Here is a 23789-nt window from a genome sequence, read left to right on the forward strand (position 1 = left end):
CAAAGTGAATTTCCTATACTTGAGCATAGTATGGTGTATGACTCAGGATCGAAACCCTATATACATAGGGCCATTTTAAAGACAATGGCGAATAAGTTTCATTCTAAGTTTTTTTACTAGTGATGTTTGAATGACTAACTTCAAAAAACGCTTCGGAATACGCTTTTATAAAAAAGTAGAGAACGTAATAAAGATGAAAGCAGTAATTATTGGAAATTACTTCCTGAAAAAATAATTGGAGAATCTCAGAACCCGATACATTTCAAAAACAAATTGCTGTCCGTAAAAAAGCCAGCTGTTAAAATATGACTCGGACTGATCCATTTAAACTGTGCGCGCAAACCAAATCGATAAAAGAATTTCCTAGATTGGTACAATCTGTTTTAAATTTGTGTAAAGTTTGATCTCCATATGTCAATTAGCGTGTGTTTGACATACATATGTATTTCTGTTTACTGCGCAAAAAGTTAGTCTGGCGATTTTACCATGGAAAAAAATTTAAACAGCAATTTTGCTTGATATGTTGTGTTTCCAATGGAAGCACGGATATGGAAACATTGAAAATATTGCAGAAGTTTTATGGAAAGTCCATTTTTTTCACGTATGCAAACATTTGAGTAGCGTAAAGTATTTAAGGAAGGTCGTGAAGCCATCGAAAACTTGCCTCACGCAAGTGGGTCATCCACCTCGGGTAAGGACGATAACACCAAAAGAGTTAAAGAAACGGTGCTTAAAAATCATCGTGTTGGCATCAGCGCGAGAGCAGAAGATCTTAGCATCACTTATGGATCGATTCAACACATTTTGGTTAATGTGTTGGGTAAGAAGCGTGTCAATGCTAGACTTGTACCAAAAAATTTGAAGGGCGTCAATTACAATGTTTGACAATGTAGCATTAGTACTGGTGACGAGACGTGGGATTATGAACATGACGTCGAAACTATCCAACAATCTAGCGAATGGCAAAATTGAACCGAACTGACAGCAAAATTCGCTGAAGGCACCGGAGATCATCTCAGCCGAGGCGTGTGTATGTAACCGTTCGCTCGACAGTCGGATCTAAGTAAATGGAACGAATACGGATTTGTTACTTAGCACCATTGTTGGAAATTACTTCAGGAATGTTTTCAGCCGCTACTACAATGACAACAGGTGTGTGGAAAATTGGATTAAGTGTTGGCTTGCTTGTATAGCCTTAGGGGCTTCATTTGAAAGTGATAATAAAGATTTGTATTAAAATACGCGAAAATGTAGTTTATTCGTCAATCCGTGACAATCAGAAGATAGATAACTCAATTTACACGACAGGTCAAGGGGCACACTATCGCACATCAAAGAACTGTCTTTACTTGGTGGATGTAGCAATAGAAATGTATATGCAAATTTATAATTATTAACATTAAAATATTTACATATTAATTAAGTAGTTAATATTTGATGTTCAATTGAAGTAGTTTTCTATTAACAGAACTGTCACAATATGTAAAGAAAATAATGCGTAGGGGTTCTATTGTATTTCGAAATCAAAATTTTTCACATATTCAATCATGCATTGTTAAACGGAAGTATGAATAAATTTTTTGGTAACTAAAATTAAAGACAATCTGTAGTCCGTTCCCACGACTGTCGGGTATACGTAAAAGGAACGGAGGCGGAGTTTTATCCGACCAAGGACTGTCAACCCGGCAGAAATCAGCCGATACAACAACAACAATCATTAGTTGCGAAATTTTTTCCTAATCCATGCTACCCATATCCATACTTCCACACTAATATTATAAATGTAAGCGTAACATTTCACGCCAAATCCACTTAACCAATCACTATGAAACTTTATACTTATATTCCTGATGGAACTAGAAAGGACATAGCATAATAACTACTAAAAAATATAAAAAAATTTTACTAATTGCAAACAAAAAACATTTTATAGGAGTAAAAAAAAATTTGAAAACTTGAAAATTTGAAACTTTGAAAAAATATTTTGGCAAATATGATTTTTTTCGAAAAATTTGAAAATATAAGAAAACAAAAATGTATCAAAAGCGTAAATCATCGGAAAACCACCACCACCAAGATGACAATCGCGGTATAGTATTCGTGTGCATACTATGTACTTATGTATTTAGTTGTTTTTTTTTTGTTAATAATCTTTGATTTTTATTTAAGGATTCAATGCGAGCAGAGCTGCGGGATAAGCTAGTGACATATATTTATTAATTTTACGGAACGTAATAAATAGGGCCGTTTTTATAAGTGGCAACGTTGTATGCAGATGTAAACAAATAAATGTTAACAAAACATAAACAGCTGATTTCGATTGCTCAGTACACGTGACACATCAAAATATATAAGAGGATGATATAAAAGAACTCTCTCTAAAACTCTTTATAGGAGTAAAAAAAGAGAATAGCTGGCAGAAGTTTATATAAATGCAAACATAAACAAATATGTTAATGAACTCAACGCAGAATATATCAACAATATTTAAAAATACTAATTAATACAAAAATAGTTGTAAACAAAATTAGCTAAAACTCAAGTTTATTTAGTTGTTGCAAAATAACTATGCACATTGGTGTCTTGGTGTCTACTTACCTATTAAAAAAACGAAAAAATATTGCAACGCAACTGCTAAAAATATTTCACAAACAACTATTAAACGTTTAAAAAAAATTACGAATCCTAAATTCTCGTTATTGTTTATTGAATCATTTAATTCTGCTAGAAGCCACAGCTAAAATATACAAGAAAAGCCGTGTTCACACTATTACAATGCAATTAATCAACTTAATCAACATGTTAAATAGAGCTCATTGGTTGAAATTGAAAAACACAGTGCAGAAATTGAATTTTAAAACTAGAAATATCTACAATATGACTTGTTAGCTATTTTAATTCGTAACGAACATCGCGAGTTCACCACTTTCAAATAAATATATACCATTCGTTCAGAAATTTGAGTTCTGTTATCTATTTTTTGTATGTAATATGCAAATATGTATGCACAGAATAATAGAAATATTTTGAAAAGTTGTAAATAAGGAGAATAATAACACATAGCGGTTTTAAATGTAATAATATACGAGTATACATAAATGAATTCTAATAAAAATTGTAATTTTACTTTTTTATATTTACATAAAATATTAAGATGCTTTCATATTTATTTCTTTTAACCGCAAAGGAGTTAGTTCAGTTCAGTTCAGTTAGTAGGTATTATTCATATCGTTTTACCACATTCATGGTAAGCAATTGCAAGCAAAATGTGAGACCGTCATCCCAACATACAAATGAAATATGTAACACTTTCTAAGTGTTGCGTAGCCAAACCGCACAAATATTTGCGAAAATTTTATGAAAAGGAATGACAGAAAAACTCGATTTGAGTTGCTGGACTCCTTTTGCTCGTAGGAATGCACAGAGCGACACCAAAAGAAAATTTGCCGATAATGAGGGTCAAAAGAGTCCCCATGGAAACACATTATATTATACTACGGCATTGAGACGATTTAATGCACAAGAACGTCGATTAGCCAAATCACCACAATTAAAAGCACACTACGTTGAATTTATGAGCGACTACGAGAGTTTGGGTCATATGAGCGTTGTAAAAAATTCAAATCTCAGCGAACCGCATTATTATATATAAAAGAACAAAGCTTCGAGTTGTATTTGACGCTTCCTGTCGAACCACATCCCAAAAATCATTAAACGATATTCAGATGGTTGGCCCTACAATTCAATGCGAACTTTTTCTTCTTCTTATTCGTTTTCGATTCCACAGGTTTGCACTCACTGCCGACATAGTCAAGATGTATCGCCAAGTATTAATGCACGAAGATGATCGAAAATTCCAGTATATTCTGTGGAGGAGTTCACCAACTGAAGATATTCGCACGTATCAACTAAATACTGTAACGTATGAAATGCCTGCTGCACCATATCTTGCTATACGATGTTTGTTATATCTACTCTGTGGTGCTGATACTCTAACCGAACTTGCACAGATAAAGCAAGAGGTAATACAACTGTTAGAATTAGGACAGTTTAAATTAACAAAGTGGCATTTTAATTATCATCAATTCAGAGAAGACGACTCTATAAAAGATCTAAACGTAGATACATCCACCACTAGTACACTTGGGCTAAAATGGAACCAATATCTTCATTGTTTTATTTTTTCATTTGAATCCAAACTAGCACTGACTGGTCGACTTACAAAACGTTCCATCCTTTCTGTTGCATCATCACTTTACGACCCACTTTGACTTTTAGTTCCTGTTATTATAACATCAAAAATTTTTTTGCAAGAAATATTTCTACTAAAGTTGGATTGGGATGAATCTGTGCCACAGAACATCGAATTTGCTTGAAAAAATTTCTTAACTGCTTATCGGATCTTTCACAAATTAAAGTGCCGAGGCACTGTTTTTCGACAGATGTGGAATCTCTTCAGATACATGGATTTTGTGACGCATCGATTCGTGCATATGGCTGCGCAATATATACTCGCGTTCTCAACAAAGGTGGCACTACTACTACCATCCGCCTACTCACTGCCTCACTGCGAAGTCCAGAGCGGAACCCACCAAAACACAATCGTTACCCAAATTAGAACTTTGCGGCGCTCTTCTTCTTGCTCGTTTTTTAGCAAAAATTATACCAACAATTTCTAACAAATCTTTTAACATTTTTCTTTGGACAGACTCATAAATTGGCTTGAGATGCATTCTGCTTTTGTTGGTAATCGAATTTCGGAAATTCAAGATTTAACCAAAGGCGCCCATTGGAGAAATGCCCAAAGAACAGCTGCGATGATATCGACATGGAAGTTGTCGATAGAGAGAAACGAAAATCAGCATTCAATACAATTGTTAGCACCAATTACATTTTGGAAATTGTGAATCAGCGGAGTAACTACACCAGCAGCCTTCGATTAATAGCTTGGATGTTCCGCTTCATTAATAAATTTCGACATGGAGCTAATCTTAATGACTCATTAACACTTTCACCACAAGAGTTACATCACGCCTTTCTTTGCATAATTTGGAATATTCAACACATACATTTCGCTAATGAAATTCATCTTTTACAGAAAGAGCTTACGATAAATGGCTCACCCAATGCTGTTGCCAAACAAATGCGAATTTGTTGTGCATTACGTTCGTCATCTACATCGGAAACACTACCATGCAGGACCAAAGGCACTCGTAGCACTGATAAGACTTCAGATTTGGATAGTCAATGCGCGCAATTTAGCAAGACGTATCGTTAGATCGTGCACACATAGTATACGCTACAAGCCAAAGCTGATGAACCAAGTAATGGGACAGTTACCTGTCGAGCATTTAACTCCATCTCGTCCTTTTGCGCGGTGCGGTATTGATTTCTGCGGACCAGTCAACGTATATTTGCGTATTCGAGGCAAAACACCTTATAAAGCGTACATTGGGATCTTCGTTTGTCTAGCGACAAAGGCGGTTCACATCGAACTAGTATCGGATCTATCCACGGACGCATTCTTAGCGTCATAAGAACAGTCCTGGTTGAGATAGAAGCTGTATTAAATTTTCGTCCAATGTCATCGGATCCAAATGATTATGAAGTATTAACTCCGGGGCATTTTATTATTGGCAGTTCACTTAGGGCACTCCCAGAGCGGAGATTGTCAGCTAACATCAGCAACGTACAACGATGGAATCAGGTCACAAGCATTAAACAGATGTTTTGGAACAGGTGGTCAAATGAATACATCAACGAACTTCAAGTACGATCAAAGTGGTTTACGGAGCGACCAAACATCAACAACAACTCAATGGTTATCATCCATGAAGACAACTTACCACCACAAAAATGGCATATTGGAAGAGTTATAAACTGTATTCCAGCAAAGGACTCTAAAGTGCGTGTGGTGGACATTCGAACAACGAAGGGAATCATTCGGCGACCAATTCACAAGCTAGCCCTTCTACCTGTTTGAAATGCAAGCATTAGAAGTCATTCCTCAATGCAGTTAATAATTGTATTTGCATTGTGTACATACTTACATATTTATTGCTTGCTTGCTATTTGTTTGTGCACATTAGCTAATCCTATTTAACATGTAGTAAGCTTAATATGTTAGCAGCCGCTTTTGTTAATAACTACATTATAGGTATACGAAGTAGCAATAGAGTAAAGTATGTACTTGGGTTATTCTCCTTTTATGAACTGTTTTTATATAACTTACATACTTATGTATATATGCACTAATAGAAAACGAAACTATATACTTAGCGGAAATTGTGTATTGAACGGTATTGCTATATTGCTTAGAATATTATTTAAGGAGAAGAATTTTGCGAATAAAGTTAGTCTAATAACTGACCACACATATCATCATTACTCGGCCCTTTGTATTTTATCGCTGTTACAACTTCGCTTATATATTTTGCTTTTTCGATATTTACGCGGTTACAAAAAAAGCTTTGTAGCCCTACAATGCTCGTCTTATGGAAAGGTCGAGTTGTAAAAACTCTAAATAAACCCCGAAGGAGGCTACTCAAGTCATTACAAAAGCCAGCTAGCTAGTGGACAGCCAGAAAAGTATTGAAAAAAATTGAGCAAGGCGCATCTTTTAAGCCAAATAACCCTATGCTATTCAAGAAAAGGATTGCAGCTCAAGAGAGAACGTAAAAATGTGTCAGTTAAGGACTGTAAACGGTTTATGGATCAATCGTAAGCTTTCTGATGATAAGTAATTTTATTGGCATCTGTCCAACGAGCAGTTACAATAACAATAAGTTAAAGAAACTAGGAATCATGGTGTCTATGAAATAATAGTGCCGCCCTGTTTCATTTGGTGGTCGATCAGGTATAAAATTTATTATTCCATACGTGTGACATGCGTAAAAATGCTGAGTAATGGCGAAAATAAACAAAGTGTAAAACGTAAGCAGATGAGTAATAAAGCCAGGGCTAAATATTTGTATACAATTTAAGTAGATATAAAGCAGCAAACAAAATAAAGTATTTTTTTTCAGATTCAGCAAAGTTGGTTAAAAAATATACGACTTGAAAAGTAGTATTCCAAAGTACAGAAAAAAAGTCATATAAATCTACAAGAAAAGAGGGCCAAAATCTCTGCAAAAGTAAGGAGCAAAATGGACCATATGTTGGACAGCAGAATTGTTACATGAGTTCTTAAATATCCTCTAGGAAATTTTATTTTAGTGGAACGTTCTTTTGGTACACGTTTAAAATAAAAACGGGTTTTACTACGGATACCATCACAGGTTCAAGTTTTCTTACAAGACATTAGTTTGATCGGTCGGTTTGTATGGCAGATATATGCTACAGTGATCCGATATCTGCGGTTCCGACAAATGAACAGCTTCTTGGAAAGAACAAGACCTATTCAGATCGATATCTTAAAAACTGAGGGACTCGTTCACGTATACACAGACAAACAGAAGGACATGGCTAAATCGACTCAGGTTGTCACCCTTATCATTTACATACAAAACATATGTAGGGTTTCCGACGTTTAGTTCTGGGTGTTACAAAATTCGTAGAAAACTTAGTATACCCTCTTTAGGGTATAAAAATTTAAATATAGTACAATTTTTGAAAAAAAAGAAAATATTTATTTGTTTTTATTTTTATTTTAGGATGTTTTATGAAGAATTAACATTATTTAATATTTTAGAAAACTAGGCGTAAATTGCTTAAATAATAATTTCGATTACGATTATCTTCTAATCTATTTGATATATGTATGTATATTGTTAATATATGTAAATCTATTTTATAAATAAATATTTATTTAACTTTTTGGATTTTTTCAATTTAATTTAATTAAATATTTAAATTAAGTGCTAAATTTTAGTTTTTGCACATAAAATACTCAGATGTAATTATGTTTATATGTATATACCTGTGACATTACAGTTGAAGAACGATTTAACGGTCGATTTATGCTAAGGTATACATTTTGGGTTACATACAGCTTTGAAAATATAATTTTATCTACCTTTTAACTTAATTTTAGACTTTCGCAACTTATTTTGGTCAAAACAAATCCCATTCCGTCATTAACATAACTCGACTTAAGCCACTTTAAAATGTTGCCACTGGTCATTGTGAGTAAATGCAAGGACTCTCTTGACAAAAAAGTAATCGGTAAATTTTTTGTGAAAATTATTTGCAGAAGCCAATCACTCAAATCCACTTGCCACTCAACAAACTGGGCAAGTAGATGAAACAATTTATTTTTCATCTTTCTGTTTCAATTTTTGCTTTTTGCTAAACGAATATTATTTAAGAACTATGGGTATGTACATATGCCGGTTATGCGAAAGCTTATGCTTCAGTTAGTAATCGATGCAAACCCGTAAAACGTATCAACTGATTGCTCTCTTACAAGGCAGGGTTGCCAGTCTCGATATTTTGTAGTAATTAAAAAATACAAAAACACAGTCAAATACTATTATTTTTAAATAGGTAGACTATTCTTAATATGTAGTAGGATTAACTTAAAAGCTTGTTGTGGGTAAAACCATGTATACGTATTGAGCAATGCCAACATAAATGATATATAGGTATGTATGTACGTGTATGTGTGCGAGTCGGCGAGCGACTGGTGAATTGACAAATCTATGGCTAGTTACGCACTAGTACACTGGAATTCGAGCGAACTTGCACTATCCACTTTTCTAGTCCAAAGTAATGCAGGAAGAGAGCAGTATTTTCTTAGAAGAAATATATAAAATACTGGTTTTACCGTGCCGTAATTAAATTTTGTTTTATTGAGACTCGTCAAAAAGTCGATAACGAAGCAAGTGAAGGAATAAGTGGCGAGCAAATAAATATTTAATTATAATAACAAACAAAGCAATAAAGGTGATTACAAGGTGTTAGAGAAATTTAAGATAATAGAAATAGGCTGCAACGAAGCTATACAATTTGTTCAAAAATTGTAGCGATGCCTTTGACGTTTAAGTATTTTATACAGTTACACATGTATAAAGCGAAGCAAACAGCATACATTTTAAATTGTTTTCAAATATAACCAACAACAGAAAAAAAGATCGCAATAAACATTTCCAAATATGTAACTTCAATGCTGTAAGTTTAAAAACAGGAAACAAACAGCAATTCGAAAAAAAAATCGAGGACTTAGGTCTAGTTGCAAATGTTTTGTCCGATACTGTATATACTGTAGTGATCCGAATCTATACCAAATTTCGTAAAGATATCCTGTCACATAAAAATATTTTCCATACAGGGACTTAAGATTGGTTTGAATGGCAGCTGTTAAAAGAATAGGCGAGAATTTTTTGCAATTTAACTGAATAATATTTAAAGACGATTAATGCGATATTCTTAAAAATTAAAAAATTTACTCTGAACTCTACCCTCTGGAAGTTGTGATCGGAATACATGATCGGCTCCCGTTTTTCCATTGCCTACCGTGCTAATTTTACTAACTGCTCCCTTTCGCTTATTAAGCCAATCAGAGCGCGCCACGAGAGTTCAGACGTAAGCACTTACGAGGACTACGTCAATCATGCTGCCAGCAGCTATATGCTATAGTTGGCCGATATCGGCGGTGCCGACACATGAGCAGATGATACTAGTTCGCGTATGTATGTATGTATATACAGACAGACAGTACCGTACTATATAAGCAAAACACGATAGTGTTCAAATTTTTATTCTGTTTATATTATGGTCTATGAGTTTTACCATTTGTTAGTTCGTTTCAACACTATGCATGGTTTGACGAATCAAAGACAATTATCAAGCAACCTGTGCTGGTATGCTTCCCCTTCTCAACTCAAAAAAAATTACGTCACAAGATAGCGATTAGCGTAATCTTTGATTCTATTATTCTTGTAGTAGGAAATTGTTTGAACATAAACATATTTGAATGCTCGCATTTACTAATGTTGCTTAGCCGGCACTACCTTGACTTAGTCAGTCGGCGAAGAAAGCTGCAGCGATTCGGTTCTTTTGGGTTTGGAGCACTTTTTTATTTGTAATCTCATTTAAATTGTTTTTTTACAAATCAACTGACCTCTAACTTTTTTTATAAACGCGTGTGTTCGGTGTACAGGCATTAGTAACAGTAAATTTTCGGTTGTGTTATTTTGCATTATAGAACACTGGTGAGTAAATCATTGGTGTTGCGTGGGTTTCATCCCACTATAATTTCTTTTGCTTTCAAAAATTATCTATCCTGGTTTAGCAGTATTTTTTAGAACCACAAAATTTCGATCGGGTATAGAATTTTGAATTCATGTGTAGATAAATGTTTATATATCTCTTCCTAGTTTATTACTAACGTGCGACATGCAAAAAAATGCTGAGTAATGAGGAAAGTTAACAAAATACTTGTATAACCGAGCGGTAAAACCACTTAAGTGAGCTTTTTACCAAATTAATGTCAAGCAGCAAACAAAATAAAGTTTGTTTTTTCCAAATTCAGTAAATAGATTATTGCTGAAGCCTTTTAAAAAGGATAAAAAAAGAAGAAATATGGGGTCTTTGTTTGCATTTTATGAGAAAAATAGAGCTTTTAACAAATATAAAGCGTACTGACTTTTTACAAAAATCTGATATTTTGACTTGTGAATTTTTGATTGAAAATTAAGGTTTTTTTCGATATTAAGTCAAAATAGGGGAGAAAAAAAAATTATATTATTAAGAAACCTAAAAACTTTGTCATTTGAATTTTTCACATCAATTTTGAGGTCATGTGAAAGAAACTATAAACAAGAGTTATAGATATTTTTATTACCTACAATAATGCCAAAAAACTTTTTTCTATAGGAATCATAGTTTTGTCAGCAGTCGGGATAAACCATTTTTAACCCTTAAAAATTCAATCACGCTCCTCTCATTCCTCTTCTCGAAATAATGGGTAAAATCGGGTAAACACTTCCCTTAATCCCCATATACCTAACATAAATATTTTCGTCCTTCTGGATAATTTTATACTGCTTCCATCGGTCAATATGTAAGAAATCTTACAGAAATTCAGATCTAATAACAGTATATCCTTTTGCCTTAAATGGATGAAATCACTGCGTTACTTTCCCTAGTTTAATATAAAGTTTTGCCAACGGCTTTGATGCTTGCAAGTTGCAAGAGTATGAAATGATCGGTTACATCCGAACTTATCCCTTCGTTACATTTATAATTTAATATTTTCTTTTAAAAAATAAAAGTATAATTTAAATTAGTAATTAAAAAAAAATTACTTATATAAAATGTATTTCGATCTATATATTTTTATATTTTATAAATATACTTAGTTTCAATAAAAAAAACGTTAATCTTTTTTGTATTAAAAAACGGTTAGAGTACTACGTTCTTTATTAAAATTACATATTTTTATACTTTATTTAAATTTTATTTATTACTCTAATTTATTTTTTTAAATCAATTTTTTCGTGATTTTGCGAGTTTTGAACTTTTAACAGCTTTAAGAATTTTTTTATATTACAATGTTTAATAATTTTTTATTTATTTTTAAAACTTATTTAATTCGTTTTTTCCTTCTATTTATTGCCAATAAAGTTTCTATATATCTTTACTATTTTAATTCTTCCCATAGCGATGGCGGGACTAACGCTCGGCCACTTGTTGCTGTTGCTCGGCTTTTATTGCACACTGGGGCAAGCCAGTTACCCACTCAAAATACTAGGTTTATTTCCACACCCAGGCATTAGTCACTTCCACTTCTTCCACCCCATTATGAGGGGTTTGGCCGAGAAGGGTCATGATGTTACTGTGATAAGTCATTTTCCCGATAAAAGTCCATCAGCACGGTACAGAGATCTGCCGTTAATAGCTAATGAAACTTTTACGAATAGCGTGGACTTGAAGGTAAGTGAAAGACTCTTAAGAGCTTAATTGAATGAATGAAAAATTTATCTTTCTCCGCACGAGTAACTGCTTTTATTTGCTAACTAATGATGAGAGTGCAAAATTTTAGTTTTTGACTTTTTTTTGTGTCTAGCTTCTCGAATGTATAATAATATCATATTATATATATATATATAATATAATATTTGAGTGAGTATGTTCGTTACACAGGTCAACAAAAAAAAATTATTTTGAACATGGGTTTTACTTAATATATTCTGGTAATACGAGTATAAGCAAATATACATATGTGGGAAAGGACGATTACAAATCGAAAATCGAATTGCTTTTTAAGTAAGAAATTGCCCATACTTGTATAATGGCGGCCTGCGCTGCTGTTGCCGTCAAAAGAGAAGGAAGAGCACCGGAGATAATGTCGCTTTCATTTCTGTGTTTTATAATTTTGTTTCCTGTAACAATCAGTACAAAATGTGTTCGAGAAGTTGTAAAGGAAACGCTGGCTCGTTTTGCTATATTTGCGGCAATCTTATTAAAATTAGAGAAAAAAAGTATGATTTAAGTGAAAATTTAACGATTTGCGAGAGATCTACCTGTCAGGACGAAAATGCGCTAAACATGTGTCATATAACTCTTGCAGATATATTCTGAATGATGACCTTATTTCCTATCTTTTTATAGCACTGGTCTACAGTGGTTTTGTTGCCCTAGATATAGGATCGATTTTGTATATATTTGTGCCCACAGCTTATGAAACTATAAATGCTTTTGTAAGATTTGCTCTCGCTTATTTTTAAATCATTATTTTCATTTAACTTTACAAAAATCAGAAAGCATGAAACAAAACAACTGAAATATTTCTAATGTCAGTTTTTTTTTGAAAATGAGGAAAACATCGAAGTAAACAGAGAAACAAGTTTCGGAAACATGTTCTATTTTAATAAAACGTCTTTTATGTACTTTTCTGTTATAAATTTCTAGTCGACAATATTTTTTTAAAGAACTAACAGTAATTTGCTATCATGTGACGATCCCTTCAATATTGATACCTTTCTTCCATCACTTTAAGATCCTATTTGAACCGCTCTCCCTGTTCATCACAATAATTTCCAAAATTAACTTGATACTTAAATTTTCTCCTAGAATCTTACAGTTTGTCAGCATATTTTGCGCAATTCCTTCATAATTTGGTACTTAATGGTTGCCTATGAAGTTTTTATACCAAACCTTTTTCAAGCTTCGACTTCCGTAACAGTTATGATCTTGATATAATCTGTATTTTTCAATAATTGCCGCTTTTGAAAACCATCAAGTCTTCCATTTTTAAATTTTTCCATACTAAGTTTGGAAATTTTTTAGAAATGTCACTAAAAAATATCCTTCCATGTCCAACGCTTTGACAAATTGTTTTATCTTTCCTAACTTGATCACGTCTTAAATCACTGAGTTCATTTTGAATAAAAAAAAACTTTGGTGTATATGTTTTACCGCTCCTATTTACGTCCATTGGTTGACTCCACCGATATCTAGGTATTTGGCGACATCCTTGTATCTGAGTAGTCCATGTGAATTACTTTTGAAATGAAAAAAGGAATGTAATTCTAGATATTTCCATATTTGATTTTTAGTAAAACCTTAAGGGGTTACATGTGTTTCACGGCTTCAAAAAATAAAAATGTTAGTTCTTAAAGTTCACGTGCTGGTTTTATGCGCGAAAAGGTGCGCAGGACTCTAATTATGACTGGAAAATTAAATTTTTATTACTAACAAGCAGATATTTATTAAACTATTAGATATGCAATTATCTAAAAACAAGAGAACTTTTAATACTTTCATGAATAAGGTCGTAATCTGGACACTTGATAGTATCAAAATTTCCTTAGTTGCCCCGGATAACAAAAAGCAAATTTTTGTTTTTGTAGAACTGTCTAATTATTAACTATTTTAATAACATTAAGTGCATAGGTTATGATATGAAAGCGAATAAAGTTTGCAGCAAGTTTGCTTAGCAATGAGGAGAACAGTTTTAAGGCAGTAGTGCGTGGTTTCATTGGATTACGTAATGATTACGAATTTCTCCATCATTACACACTCATTTAGATAAATTTGAAGAAAATATTGGACCTTAGTCGACAAACTAGTAGAACTTCCATCAAGATATACATAATCGAATTTCAAAGACGTTACCAAGGCCAGTATATTGTATTGTGGACTATATTTAGGGGGTAATAAGAAAAACTTCTACGGAACATGACAGGAAAAGTAAAACTATTAATTTTTTAACATTTGGAGTCTACTTTAAAATGTCTTTGTAAGAATGAATCCTAAATGGATGATCAGTATTTCTTAATAAATTATTTATGTTTTTTTATTGAGTAAAATTTTTCCATTTTTTTATACATAAAAACCAATGAAGAACTTTTTTTTATTCTTATTATGATTTTGACTAAGGCATGTGTAACACGTGCGCAAAAATGCTGTGACATGTTCAGAAGACTACTTAAAATCTAAAGTTTATAATTAAATATAACAATATAACAATAAATCCATATTACTAATCTTGTTTACTTTTTATTACCATGTGATTAAATTTGACCCTTATCCATTTAATATACACGCGCAACCCGAATCGATAAAAAAAGATTGGTACAAACGTTTTTATGTTGGTGTGAAGTTCGATTTCCATACATATTATATAATATATCAATTTGTATGGTATGTGTTTAGCACATTTTTGTTTACGAGGCGAGAAGTTTGTCTGGATTTTTACCATGGAAAACAAACTTGAACGAGTTTCGTGTTTCTAATGGAATCACGAACTATTGAAAATGTTCCAGAAGTGTTTTGGGGTGTCACTTTATCACGAAAACATGTAATTGAATGGCACAAAGTATTCAGTGAAGGTCGTGAAGTCATCGAAAACTTGCCTCAAGCATGTCGTCCATTCACCTTTGTAAATGACGATAACACCAAAAAAGTTAAAGAAACGTTGCTTGAAAATTAACGTATTGGTATCAGTGCGATGACAGAGGAGCTCAACATCTGTCATGGATCGACTAACACATTTTGGTTAATGTTTTGGGTATGAAGCGTGTCAATGCTAGATTTGTACCAAAATACCTGAATCTTTGCAAAACCGACGTCAAGTAGAGGTCGCAAAAGAAATGCTTGACAACGTAGCTAAGGACCCAACCTTTATTAAATGCGTCATTACTAGTGACGAAACGTGAGTTTATGAATATGACATCGAAGCTGTCCAACAATCTAGCGAATGGCAAAATTGAACCGAACCGAAAACAAAATTCGTTGAAGCCACTTATATCTAAACACAATAATGTATGTGATGACTACTTTGGATTTTCTATCCTGCAACTGAGAAAACATTCAGATCATTCGCCGCGAGCTTTCTTAAATGAGCTTCACTTGACTGGTAATAATATATCTAAAACATTTATCAATATTTTAAGTAAAATATCAGCTGAAGGCACTGAGGTCAATATTTACGGTATCTGGGGGTTTGAAAAGTTATGGTTCGATTTCGACAAAGTGAAAGAATCGCTTGGAATTTAAAATTGTGATTTAAGTGCGAGGTTATCATCCGATTTCAACTATTTTCACATTGTCGGACGAGGTATCGAAAAGATTTGTCGTGTGCTAATTTGGTTGTTATAACTCAAGTTGATGGGATATATTTGGAGGCGGGACCACGCCCACATTTTAAAGATTTTCAAACCCCTTAATAAGATTACTTATATCAAATAACAGTTTTGTATATGAGCACTTTCGGAGAACTTTTAAAAACTATATTTTTTCATTCATACTAAATGTGAATTCCGAAGTTTGCGTTTATTGTGACTCGAAAAAATTATAAATTCTAATTAAAATCAATTTAGCATACTCACAGCTTATGTTTGCAATTTTTTAATTTTAATGTGATTCTTTTCGTTTCAGACCTTCGAAACGCAGCACTTCTACGATCACTTCCAGATATTCTTTTTAATCACCGAATGGGGGAAAGACGCTTGCAATCTCACATTGCGTTCCGATGCTTTGGCGCAGGTGTTGCGACAGCGGCAACATTTCGATGTGATCATCACGGAGCATTTCAATAGCGATTGCATGACAGCGGTGGCACATCAACTTAAGGCGCCTTTCATAGGGTTGAGCAGGTGAGCGAAGTTTCTTTATTTTGTCTTTTAACTAAAAGAGCGATAATTGTATTTATAATAAAACCAAAAAAAAAATCTAGTTCTGCTATGCTGAATTGGCATTACGAACCCATGGGCATGCCCATGATAACCTCAGTTATACCATTAGTATTTATGGGACACTCCGAGGAAATGACATTCGGCGCTCGTCTCGCCAATTGGTTCACACATCATGCCATGCTTTTGCTTTATGAGTGAGTAACAATTATTCATGGTCCTAAAACATCCCTTTTTGATAAAATATCTACAATTGATTGCTAGTATTTACAACACGCCTGCAATCAATGCCTTGGTACGCCACAAATTCGGACACGATATGCCCTCGGTTGCCGAATTGGCGAAGGAAACATCAATGTTATTCGTCAATCAGCATTTCTCATTGAGCGGTGTCAAACCGCTGCCACCATCCGTTATCGATATTGGCGGCATACACATACAGAAGGCTAAGCCGATCGATGCCGAGCTGCAGAAGTTCATCGATAACGCCGAACATGGTGTGGTCTTCATTAGTTGGGGCTCGATGATACGCGCCGAGACTATGCCGCCCGCAAAACGTGAGGCTATCATACGCGCTGTGAAGCGACTTAAACAACGGGTGATTTGGAAATGGGAGAACGCCACGCTGGAGCACAAGCCGGATAATATGTATGTTAGCAAGTGGTTGCCACAACGCGACATACTCTGTCATCCGAATGTGAAGGTGTTTATGTCCCATGGCGGTTTATTGGGTAGTTCAGAGGCGGCTTACTGTGGTGTACCGGTAGTGGTCACGCCCATGTTTGGTGATCAGTTTTTGAATGCGGCGGCGTTCAAGTATCGCGGTATGGGTGTGGAGCTGAAATATGGCGATATCACCGAGAATTCAGTGCTGAGTTCAATAAGAGAGGTGTTGAAGAAACAGTAAGTGAAATGAGTACTAGAGAGAGTGTAGGGAGAAGGTGTTTTCTATATTTTTCATCTTGCAGATATATGGATAACGCCAAAGCGGTCTCATTCTCCTACAGACATCGTCCGCAGAGCGCACTCGAGACCGCCATCTGGTGGGTGGAATATGTCGCTAAAACCAAAGGCGCGCCGCTCACTAAAGCTCACGCCGTGCATGTATCGCGCTTCGTCTACTACTCACTGGACATTTATCTATTCATTGCAGCCATTATATTCATATTGGTTGTGAGTTGGAGTTTTATATACAGTAGACTGTGCTCGCGGAGTCCCAAGGCCGCTAAACAAAAGTCAAATTGAACAAGGAGGTAACGATTTCAGATTGAGAGAGTTAGTTCAAGTAAAATTTAGACAAGAGCACTTTATTTTCTCTCTTAGATATATTAGATAACAAATTGCTGTTATTCTTAACTGAGTTCAAAACAAATAATTAATGAAGTTATGAAGAGCAAAAAATACCTAAAAATTCTTTGCCAAGATTTTAAAAAAATTAAGGCAATATAAACTCCATTTTAATAGTTAAAATAATAAAATAAATGAATAATTGTTTTAAAAAAAAATTTTCATCCATGGTGGTTCAAGTGTCGCCACTTTCAAATAAAGAGTTGCCAAAAAAGCCATTGAGGCATCATTAAAACTATATAAGATATAAATATATATAAGTTATAAATACGTATGAGATGACTTATGGCTGTTTAAAATTAGACAGTGGGCGTGGCACAGCCCACTTTTAGGTGAAACCCCATATCTTGGGATCTGCTTCACCGATTTCAACCAAATTCGGTGCATAACGTTCTTCTCATATCTCTATGTTATAGTGCGAAAATGGGCGAAATCGGACTACAACCACGCCTATTTCCCATATAACACCATTTTCCATTTCATCTGATTCTTTCACTTTCCACTATGCATATCAAGCAACAATAATTATATCAGGGTAAAACTTTGCGTGAATAATGCGTTTAAAGTATGCCACCTTGTGACCAAAATTGTCTAAATCGAACCAAAACTGTTCAAGCCCCTAAGTACTAAATATGTGGACCCCAGTGAATATAGCTGACCTTCTACCAAAAATATCAGTCAATCCACAAAGAAATTTTAAACGACCATTTGACTTTGCGAGAGTATAAAATGTTCGGTTACATCCGAACTTAGCCCTTCCTTACTTGTTCTTAATTGTTATAGTTAGTAGGCTCGATATATAGTACATACTTGTATATTTGTATTTGTTGTCGTTATTGTTTTTCTTGCCAATTTTGGCGACATTCAAGCACAATTTAAGAGAGAAATGTACACCATTTTTTATTGTGTATAGTTTTATGCCTTGGAGAGTGACGAATCGAACAGACAACTGGTATAAATGCAATAGACTAACAGTATCAAATAGAAATGGAATAGCAATTGTTTTAAAGAGGTAGCCTTATATTTTCTGACTTCTATTCAACTGGGTAGCTCCGTTGTTGCTCTTACATACAATTTTATTCACAGGAGAATTTCAACTCATCGTAATTTAGTCAAAATACTTTTTTCGTGCGGGTGGTTCTATTATGTTTGGTTTAGAAAGAGCAATATCAAATAGAAAGCGTTTATCATAAGAAAACCAACTACAGATTTTCCACCAAGGAGCTTTCAGTAAAGGCCATATCCGCAGATTACCAAAGTTGTCTGTTTGTTGTATAAAATTAAATTTAAAATCGAGGGATTCGTTCAAAAAACCCACAGCACGAAATTTGTACGTAAGTTCCTACAAAGTGAATTTCCTATACTTGAGCATAGTATGGTGTATGACTCAGGATCGAAACCCTATGTCTATAAGTGGGGCCATTTTAAAGACAATGGCGAATAAGTTTCATTCTAAGTTTTTTTACTAGTGATGTTTGAATGACTAACTTCAAAAAACGCTTCGGAATACGCTTTTATAAACAAAGTAGAGAACGTAATAAAGATGAAAGCAGTAATTATTGGAAATTACTTCCTGAAAAAATAATTGGAGAATCTCAGAACCCGATACTTTTCAAAAACAAATTGCTGTCCGTAAAAAAGCCAGCTGCTAAAATATGACTCGGACTGATCCATTTAAACTGTGCGCGCAAACCAAATCGATAAAAGAATTTCCTAGATTGGTACAATCTGTTTTAAATTTGTGTAAAGTTTGATCTCCATATGTCAATTAGCGTGTGTTTGACATACATATGTATTTCTGTTTACTGTGCGAAAAGTTAGTCTGGCGATTTTACCATGGAAAAAAATTTAAACAGCAATTTTGCTTGATATGTTGTGTTTCCAATGGAAGCACAGATATGGAACATTGAAAATATTGCAGAAGTTTTTTGGAAGTCCATTCTTTTCACAGATACAAACATTTGAGTAGCGTAAAGTATTTAGAGAAGGTCGTGAAGCCATCGAAAACTTGCCTCACGCAAGTGGGTCATCCACCTCGGGTAATGACGATAACACCAAAAGAGTTAAAGAAACGGTGCTTAAAAATCATCGTGTTGGCATCAGCGCGAGAGCAGAAGATCTTAGCATCACTTATGGATCGATTCAACACATTTTGGTTAATGTTTTGGGTAAGAAGCGTGTCAATGCTAGACTTGTACCAAAAAATTTGAAGGGCGTCAATTACAATGTTTGATAATGTAGCATTAGTACTGGTGACGATACGTGGGTGTATGAACACGACGTCGAAACTATCCAACAATCTAGCGAAAAAAAAAATTGAACCGAACCGACAACAAAATTCGCTGAAGGCACCGGAGACCATCTCAGCCGAGGCGTATAACAAGTGTGTGTAACCATTCGCTCGACAGTCGGATCTAAGTAAATGAAACGAACACGGATTTGTTAACTTAGCACCATTGTTCGAAATTACTTCAGGAATGTTTTCAGCCGCTACTACAATGACAACAGGTGTGTGGAAAATTGGATTAAGTGTTGTAGTTTATTCGTCAACCCGTGACAATCAGATGATAGATAATTCAATTTACACGACAGGTCAAGGGGCACACTATCGCACATCAAAGAACTGTCTTTACTTGGTGGATGTAGCAATAGAAATGTATATGCAAATTTATAATTATTAACATTAAAATATTTACACATTAATTAAGTAGTTAATATTTGATGTTAAATTGAAGTAGTTTTCTATTAACAGAACTGTCACAATATGTAAAGAAAATAATGCGTAGGGGTTCTATTGTATTTCGAAATCAAAATTTTTCACATACTCAATCATGCATTGTTAAACGGAAGTATGAATAAATTTTTTGGTAACTAAAATTAAAGACAATCTGTAGTCCGTTCCCACGACTGTCGGGTATACGTAAAAGGAACGGAGGCGGAGTTTTATCCGACCAAGGACTGTCAACCCGGCAGAAATCAGCCGATACAACAACAACAATCATTAGTTGCGAAATTTTTTCCTAATCCATGCTACCCATATCCATACTTCCACACTAATATTATAAATGTAAGCGTAACATTTCACGCCAAATCCACTTAACCAATCACTATGAAACTTTATACTTATATTCCTGATGGAACTAGAAAGGACATAGCATAATAATTACTAAAAAATATAAAAAAAATTTACTAATTGCAAACAAAAAACATTTTATAGGAGTAAAAAAAAATTTGAAAATTTTTTGGCATATATGATTTTTTTCGAAAAATTTCAAAATGTAAGAAAACAAAATTGTATCAAGCGTAAATCAGAGGAATACCATCACCACCAAGATGACAATCGCGGTATAGTATTCGTGTGCATACTATGTATGTATTTAGTTTTTTTTTTTTTGTTAATAATCTTTGATATTTATTTAAGGGATTCAATGCGAGCAGAGCTGCGGGCAATACCGTCTTTACGATAAGGGCACACGGGGCCCGTGCCCAGGGCCTCTTTTCTCAGGGGGGCCCCGAAGGACATACAATTTTTCTCACACATTTATTCTCAAAACATTTTTGTCGGACACATTACTTTTTTTCGCAAATTAGTAACCCTATAAGAAGGTATTATACACGCACGAAGGCTTATACACTATACACAGATACTGTGGGCATATACTACGCCATTATATCAATGAGTGCGGCTATTCCTACTGTTCAAATTAACATAAATATCGACATTGTCTATGGTCGGGGAATCCCCGAATGATGTATTAAACTTTCAGTCTGTTATTATGAGTGAGTGGAGTTATTTTCATATTTAAAATTTAGTAAGATAAACAAAAGTTTCGATTAGTTCGTTTGTGGTTCGTTAAAACATTATTTCATTATGTCGAAAAGAACATATTTAAGTGGTTCACAAAAAAGAAAAAAAAAATACACCTCAAAAAGAAATAACGGAAAAACTTCCAAATCTCACTTCGTTTTTTACGGCGGAAGAAACAAATAAGCCGAGAGATTATTCATTCTCATCACCGCTAGACAAAAGTAGTACCTCTGAAAGTTACCAAGAAAAAGAGGTTACGTGTCACGGAAATGACAATCACACATCAGATGCTAAACCATCGACTTCAACCTACTGTGAATTAATAACTGCAAGCTTAGAGAATGTATCTGTGTCTGTGTCTCCTGATCCTGGTACTTACTGTGACGACATTTTACCGGAAAAAGTCCGCGATATTTGGATTCGAAAAGGGCCAGAGTTTTTCCAAAATATAAACAGTGACTTCTCCGAAACTTCTACTAGTTTTCCAGATTCAAATTGTAAAACAAAAACAAGATGCTTGACAAAAAATATTTTTATTCGTAAATTGACGAATGGTGAGTCTTTAGAAAGAAAATGGCTTCTTTATTCAACAGCAAAGAAATCTGTATACTGTTATTGCTGCCGTCTATTTAATACCACTACCGATAGAGCATGAGAACAGTTTACAGCACAGGGAATTTATGATGAATTATGTTGCAAGAATGAAAACTACTGGACGAATTGATACAGAGCTGCTGTACCAATATAATAAAGAAATTAACTATTGGAAGAATGTACTTAAGAGGATTGTTGCAGTAGTGAAATTTTTGGCTTCAAGAGGTCTTGCTTTTCGTGGTGATAATGAGACATTAGGATCGCAAAATAATGGGAATTATTTGGGATGCTTAGAACTGATTAGTGAGTTTGATCCTTTTCTTGCTGATCACATACAAAACTGCGGAAATCGTGGAAAAGGAAGTACATCATATTTATCGGCAAATATTTGTAATGAATTTATTAATTTAATGGGACAGCAAGTTTTGAAAACCATTGTCAAAGAACTTAAAACAGCAAAGTACTACTCTATTAGCGTAGATTCTACACCAGATCTGTCCCACGTTGACCAACTGACTTTCATAGTTAGATACGTTAAAGACGGACAGCCTATTGAGAGATTTTTGCAATTTTTGCCTATGGATGAACATAATGCGCAATATATAGCAGATACCATTTTAAACTTTTTTGAAAGCCTTGATATTTCTATAAAAGATTGTCGCGGGCAGAGCTACGACAATGCGTCAAATATGTCTGGAAAGTACTCTGGTGTTCAGTCAAGAATAAAAGAAGTTTGCGAATTTGCAATTTACGTTCCATGTGCGGCACATTCGCTGAATTTAGTGGGTGTTCAGGCTGTTGAGTGTGTTACTGAAGCAGTAACATTCTTTCAATTTGTACAAAAATTGTTTAATTTTTTTTCGGCTTCGACAAAACTATGGAAAGTTTTGACAGAGCATTTAGGTGCAAATACAGTCTTGAAGTCGCTTTCAGAAACTAGATGGTCTGCACGTGCCAACGCTTTAATGCTTTGCAAAATGGTTATTTAAATATTTCTGAAGCATTGTGTTCAATCGCAAGTGACATTAATCAACCTGGAGACACTAGAAAGGAAGCCCAAAGCCTAGCAAAAAAAATGGAAAAGTTTGAGACTGCTCTTCTAACGGAAATATGGAATGATCTTTTGGGAATTATGAATAAAACAAATCTAAGTTTACAGAATAGAACTATGACCATGAACGTTGTAACGAAACTTTACGAGTCTCTGATCAGATATGCCAATACCGCACGCGATAATTTTGATCAGTACGAAACGGTTGCTAAAGAAAAAAATCCATATGCTGACTACAAAGACACATTTGAAAGAAAAAGAGTGCGCAGCACACGCATTACTTTTTTTGAAGGATCATCAGAGATAGCACAGTTGAGAGGTAAAGAAAAGTTTCGTGTAGATACTTTCATTGCCATAATTGACACATTAATTACTCATTTAAAAAAACGTTCTGCAGCATACCAAGAAATTGATAGTCGATTTAGTTTTCGTCAGTTAACAATAATAGAATCTGATGAGTTGACCAAAAAATGCAAAGAATTTGCAAAATATTATCATGAAGACATAAATGCAGATGAGTTCAAAACAGAATGTTTTCATTTAAGTCAATATTTAAAGAACATAGCAAAGCAATCAGCGGATTTAAATATCTCAAATTTACATAACTTAATAAAAGCAGATAAATTGGAAGAAACTTTTCCAAACATAGAAATTGCTACAAGAATATTCCTTTGCTTGATGGTTACTAATTGCAGTGGAGAGCGGTCATTTTCGCAGCTTAAAAGAATAAAAAATGAATTGCGAACAACAATGTTACAAGAACAACTAAGTAATTTGTCAATTATGTCCATTGAAAGTGATATCCTTCACAACATTGACTTTAATGATGCAATAAAAGATTTTGCTCAACAGAAATCCCGAAAGAAACCATTATCGTAATCAGAACCAAAAAACAGCAGCATTCGAATATCAT

General features: G+C 34.2%; 1 protein-coding gene, 1 long non-coding RNA gene and 1 pseudogene across 6 annotated transcripts in view; all 3 read left to right on the top strand.

Annotated features, from left to right (window-relative positions):
- Positions 1 to 17658, top strand: part of LOC106616199 (UDP-glucosyltransferase 2) — a 64227-nt gene extending 46569 nt beyond the window's left edge. For 2 of the 5 annotated variants that reach the window (XM_070108041.1, XM_070108044.1), the window contains exons 2-6: positions 11603 to 11874; positions 15823 to 16040; positions 16121 to 16273; positions 16341 to 16979; positions 17045 to 17658. In XM_070108041.1, coding sequence (XP_069964142.1) covers positions 11603 to 11874; positions 15823 to 16040; positions 16121 to 16273; positions 16341 to 16979; positions 17045 to 17321 — 1559 coding nt within the window. In that variant the 3' untranslated portion in view covers positions 17322 to 17658. Of the gene's footprint in view, positions 1 to 8860; positions 8884 to 9949; positions 10152 to 11602; positions 11875 to 15822; positions 16041 to 16120; positions 16274 to 16340; positions 16980 to 17044 lie in introns of those variants that run through there. The other 3 variants (XM_070108043.1, XM_070108045.1, XM_070108042.1) reach the window with 3 other exon arrangements.
- On the top strand, positions 122 to 2300 carry LOC118682507 (uncharacterized). Its single transcript, XR_004978331.2, has 2 exons — positions 122 to 2113; positions 2170 to 2300. It is a non-coding gene; the product is annotated as an uncharacterized lncRNA (long non-coding RNA).
- A 3541-nt stretch (positions 17659 to 21199) lies between the features above and the next one.
- Positions 21200 to 23189, top strand: LOC138857064 (zinc finger MYM-type protein 1-like; annotated as a pseudogene).
- Positions 23190 to 23789: the final 600 nt, after the last annotated feature.

Source organism: Bactrocera oleae, chromosome 4 (assembly GCF_042242935.1).
Source record: "Bactrocera oleae isolate idBacOlea1 chromosome 4, idBacOlea1, whole genome shotgun sequence".
In the NCBI taxonomy this organism is placed as follows: Eukaryota; Metazoa; Arthropoda; class Insecta; order Diptera; family Tephritidae; genus Bactrocera; species Bactrocera oleae.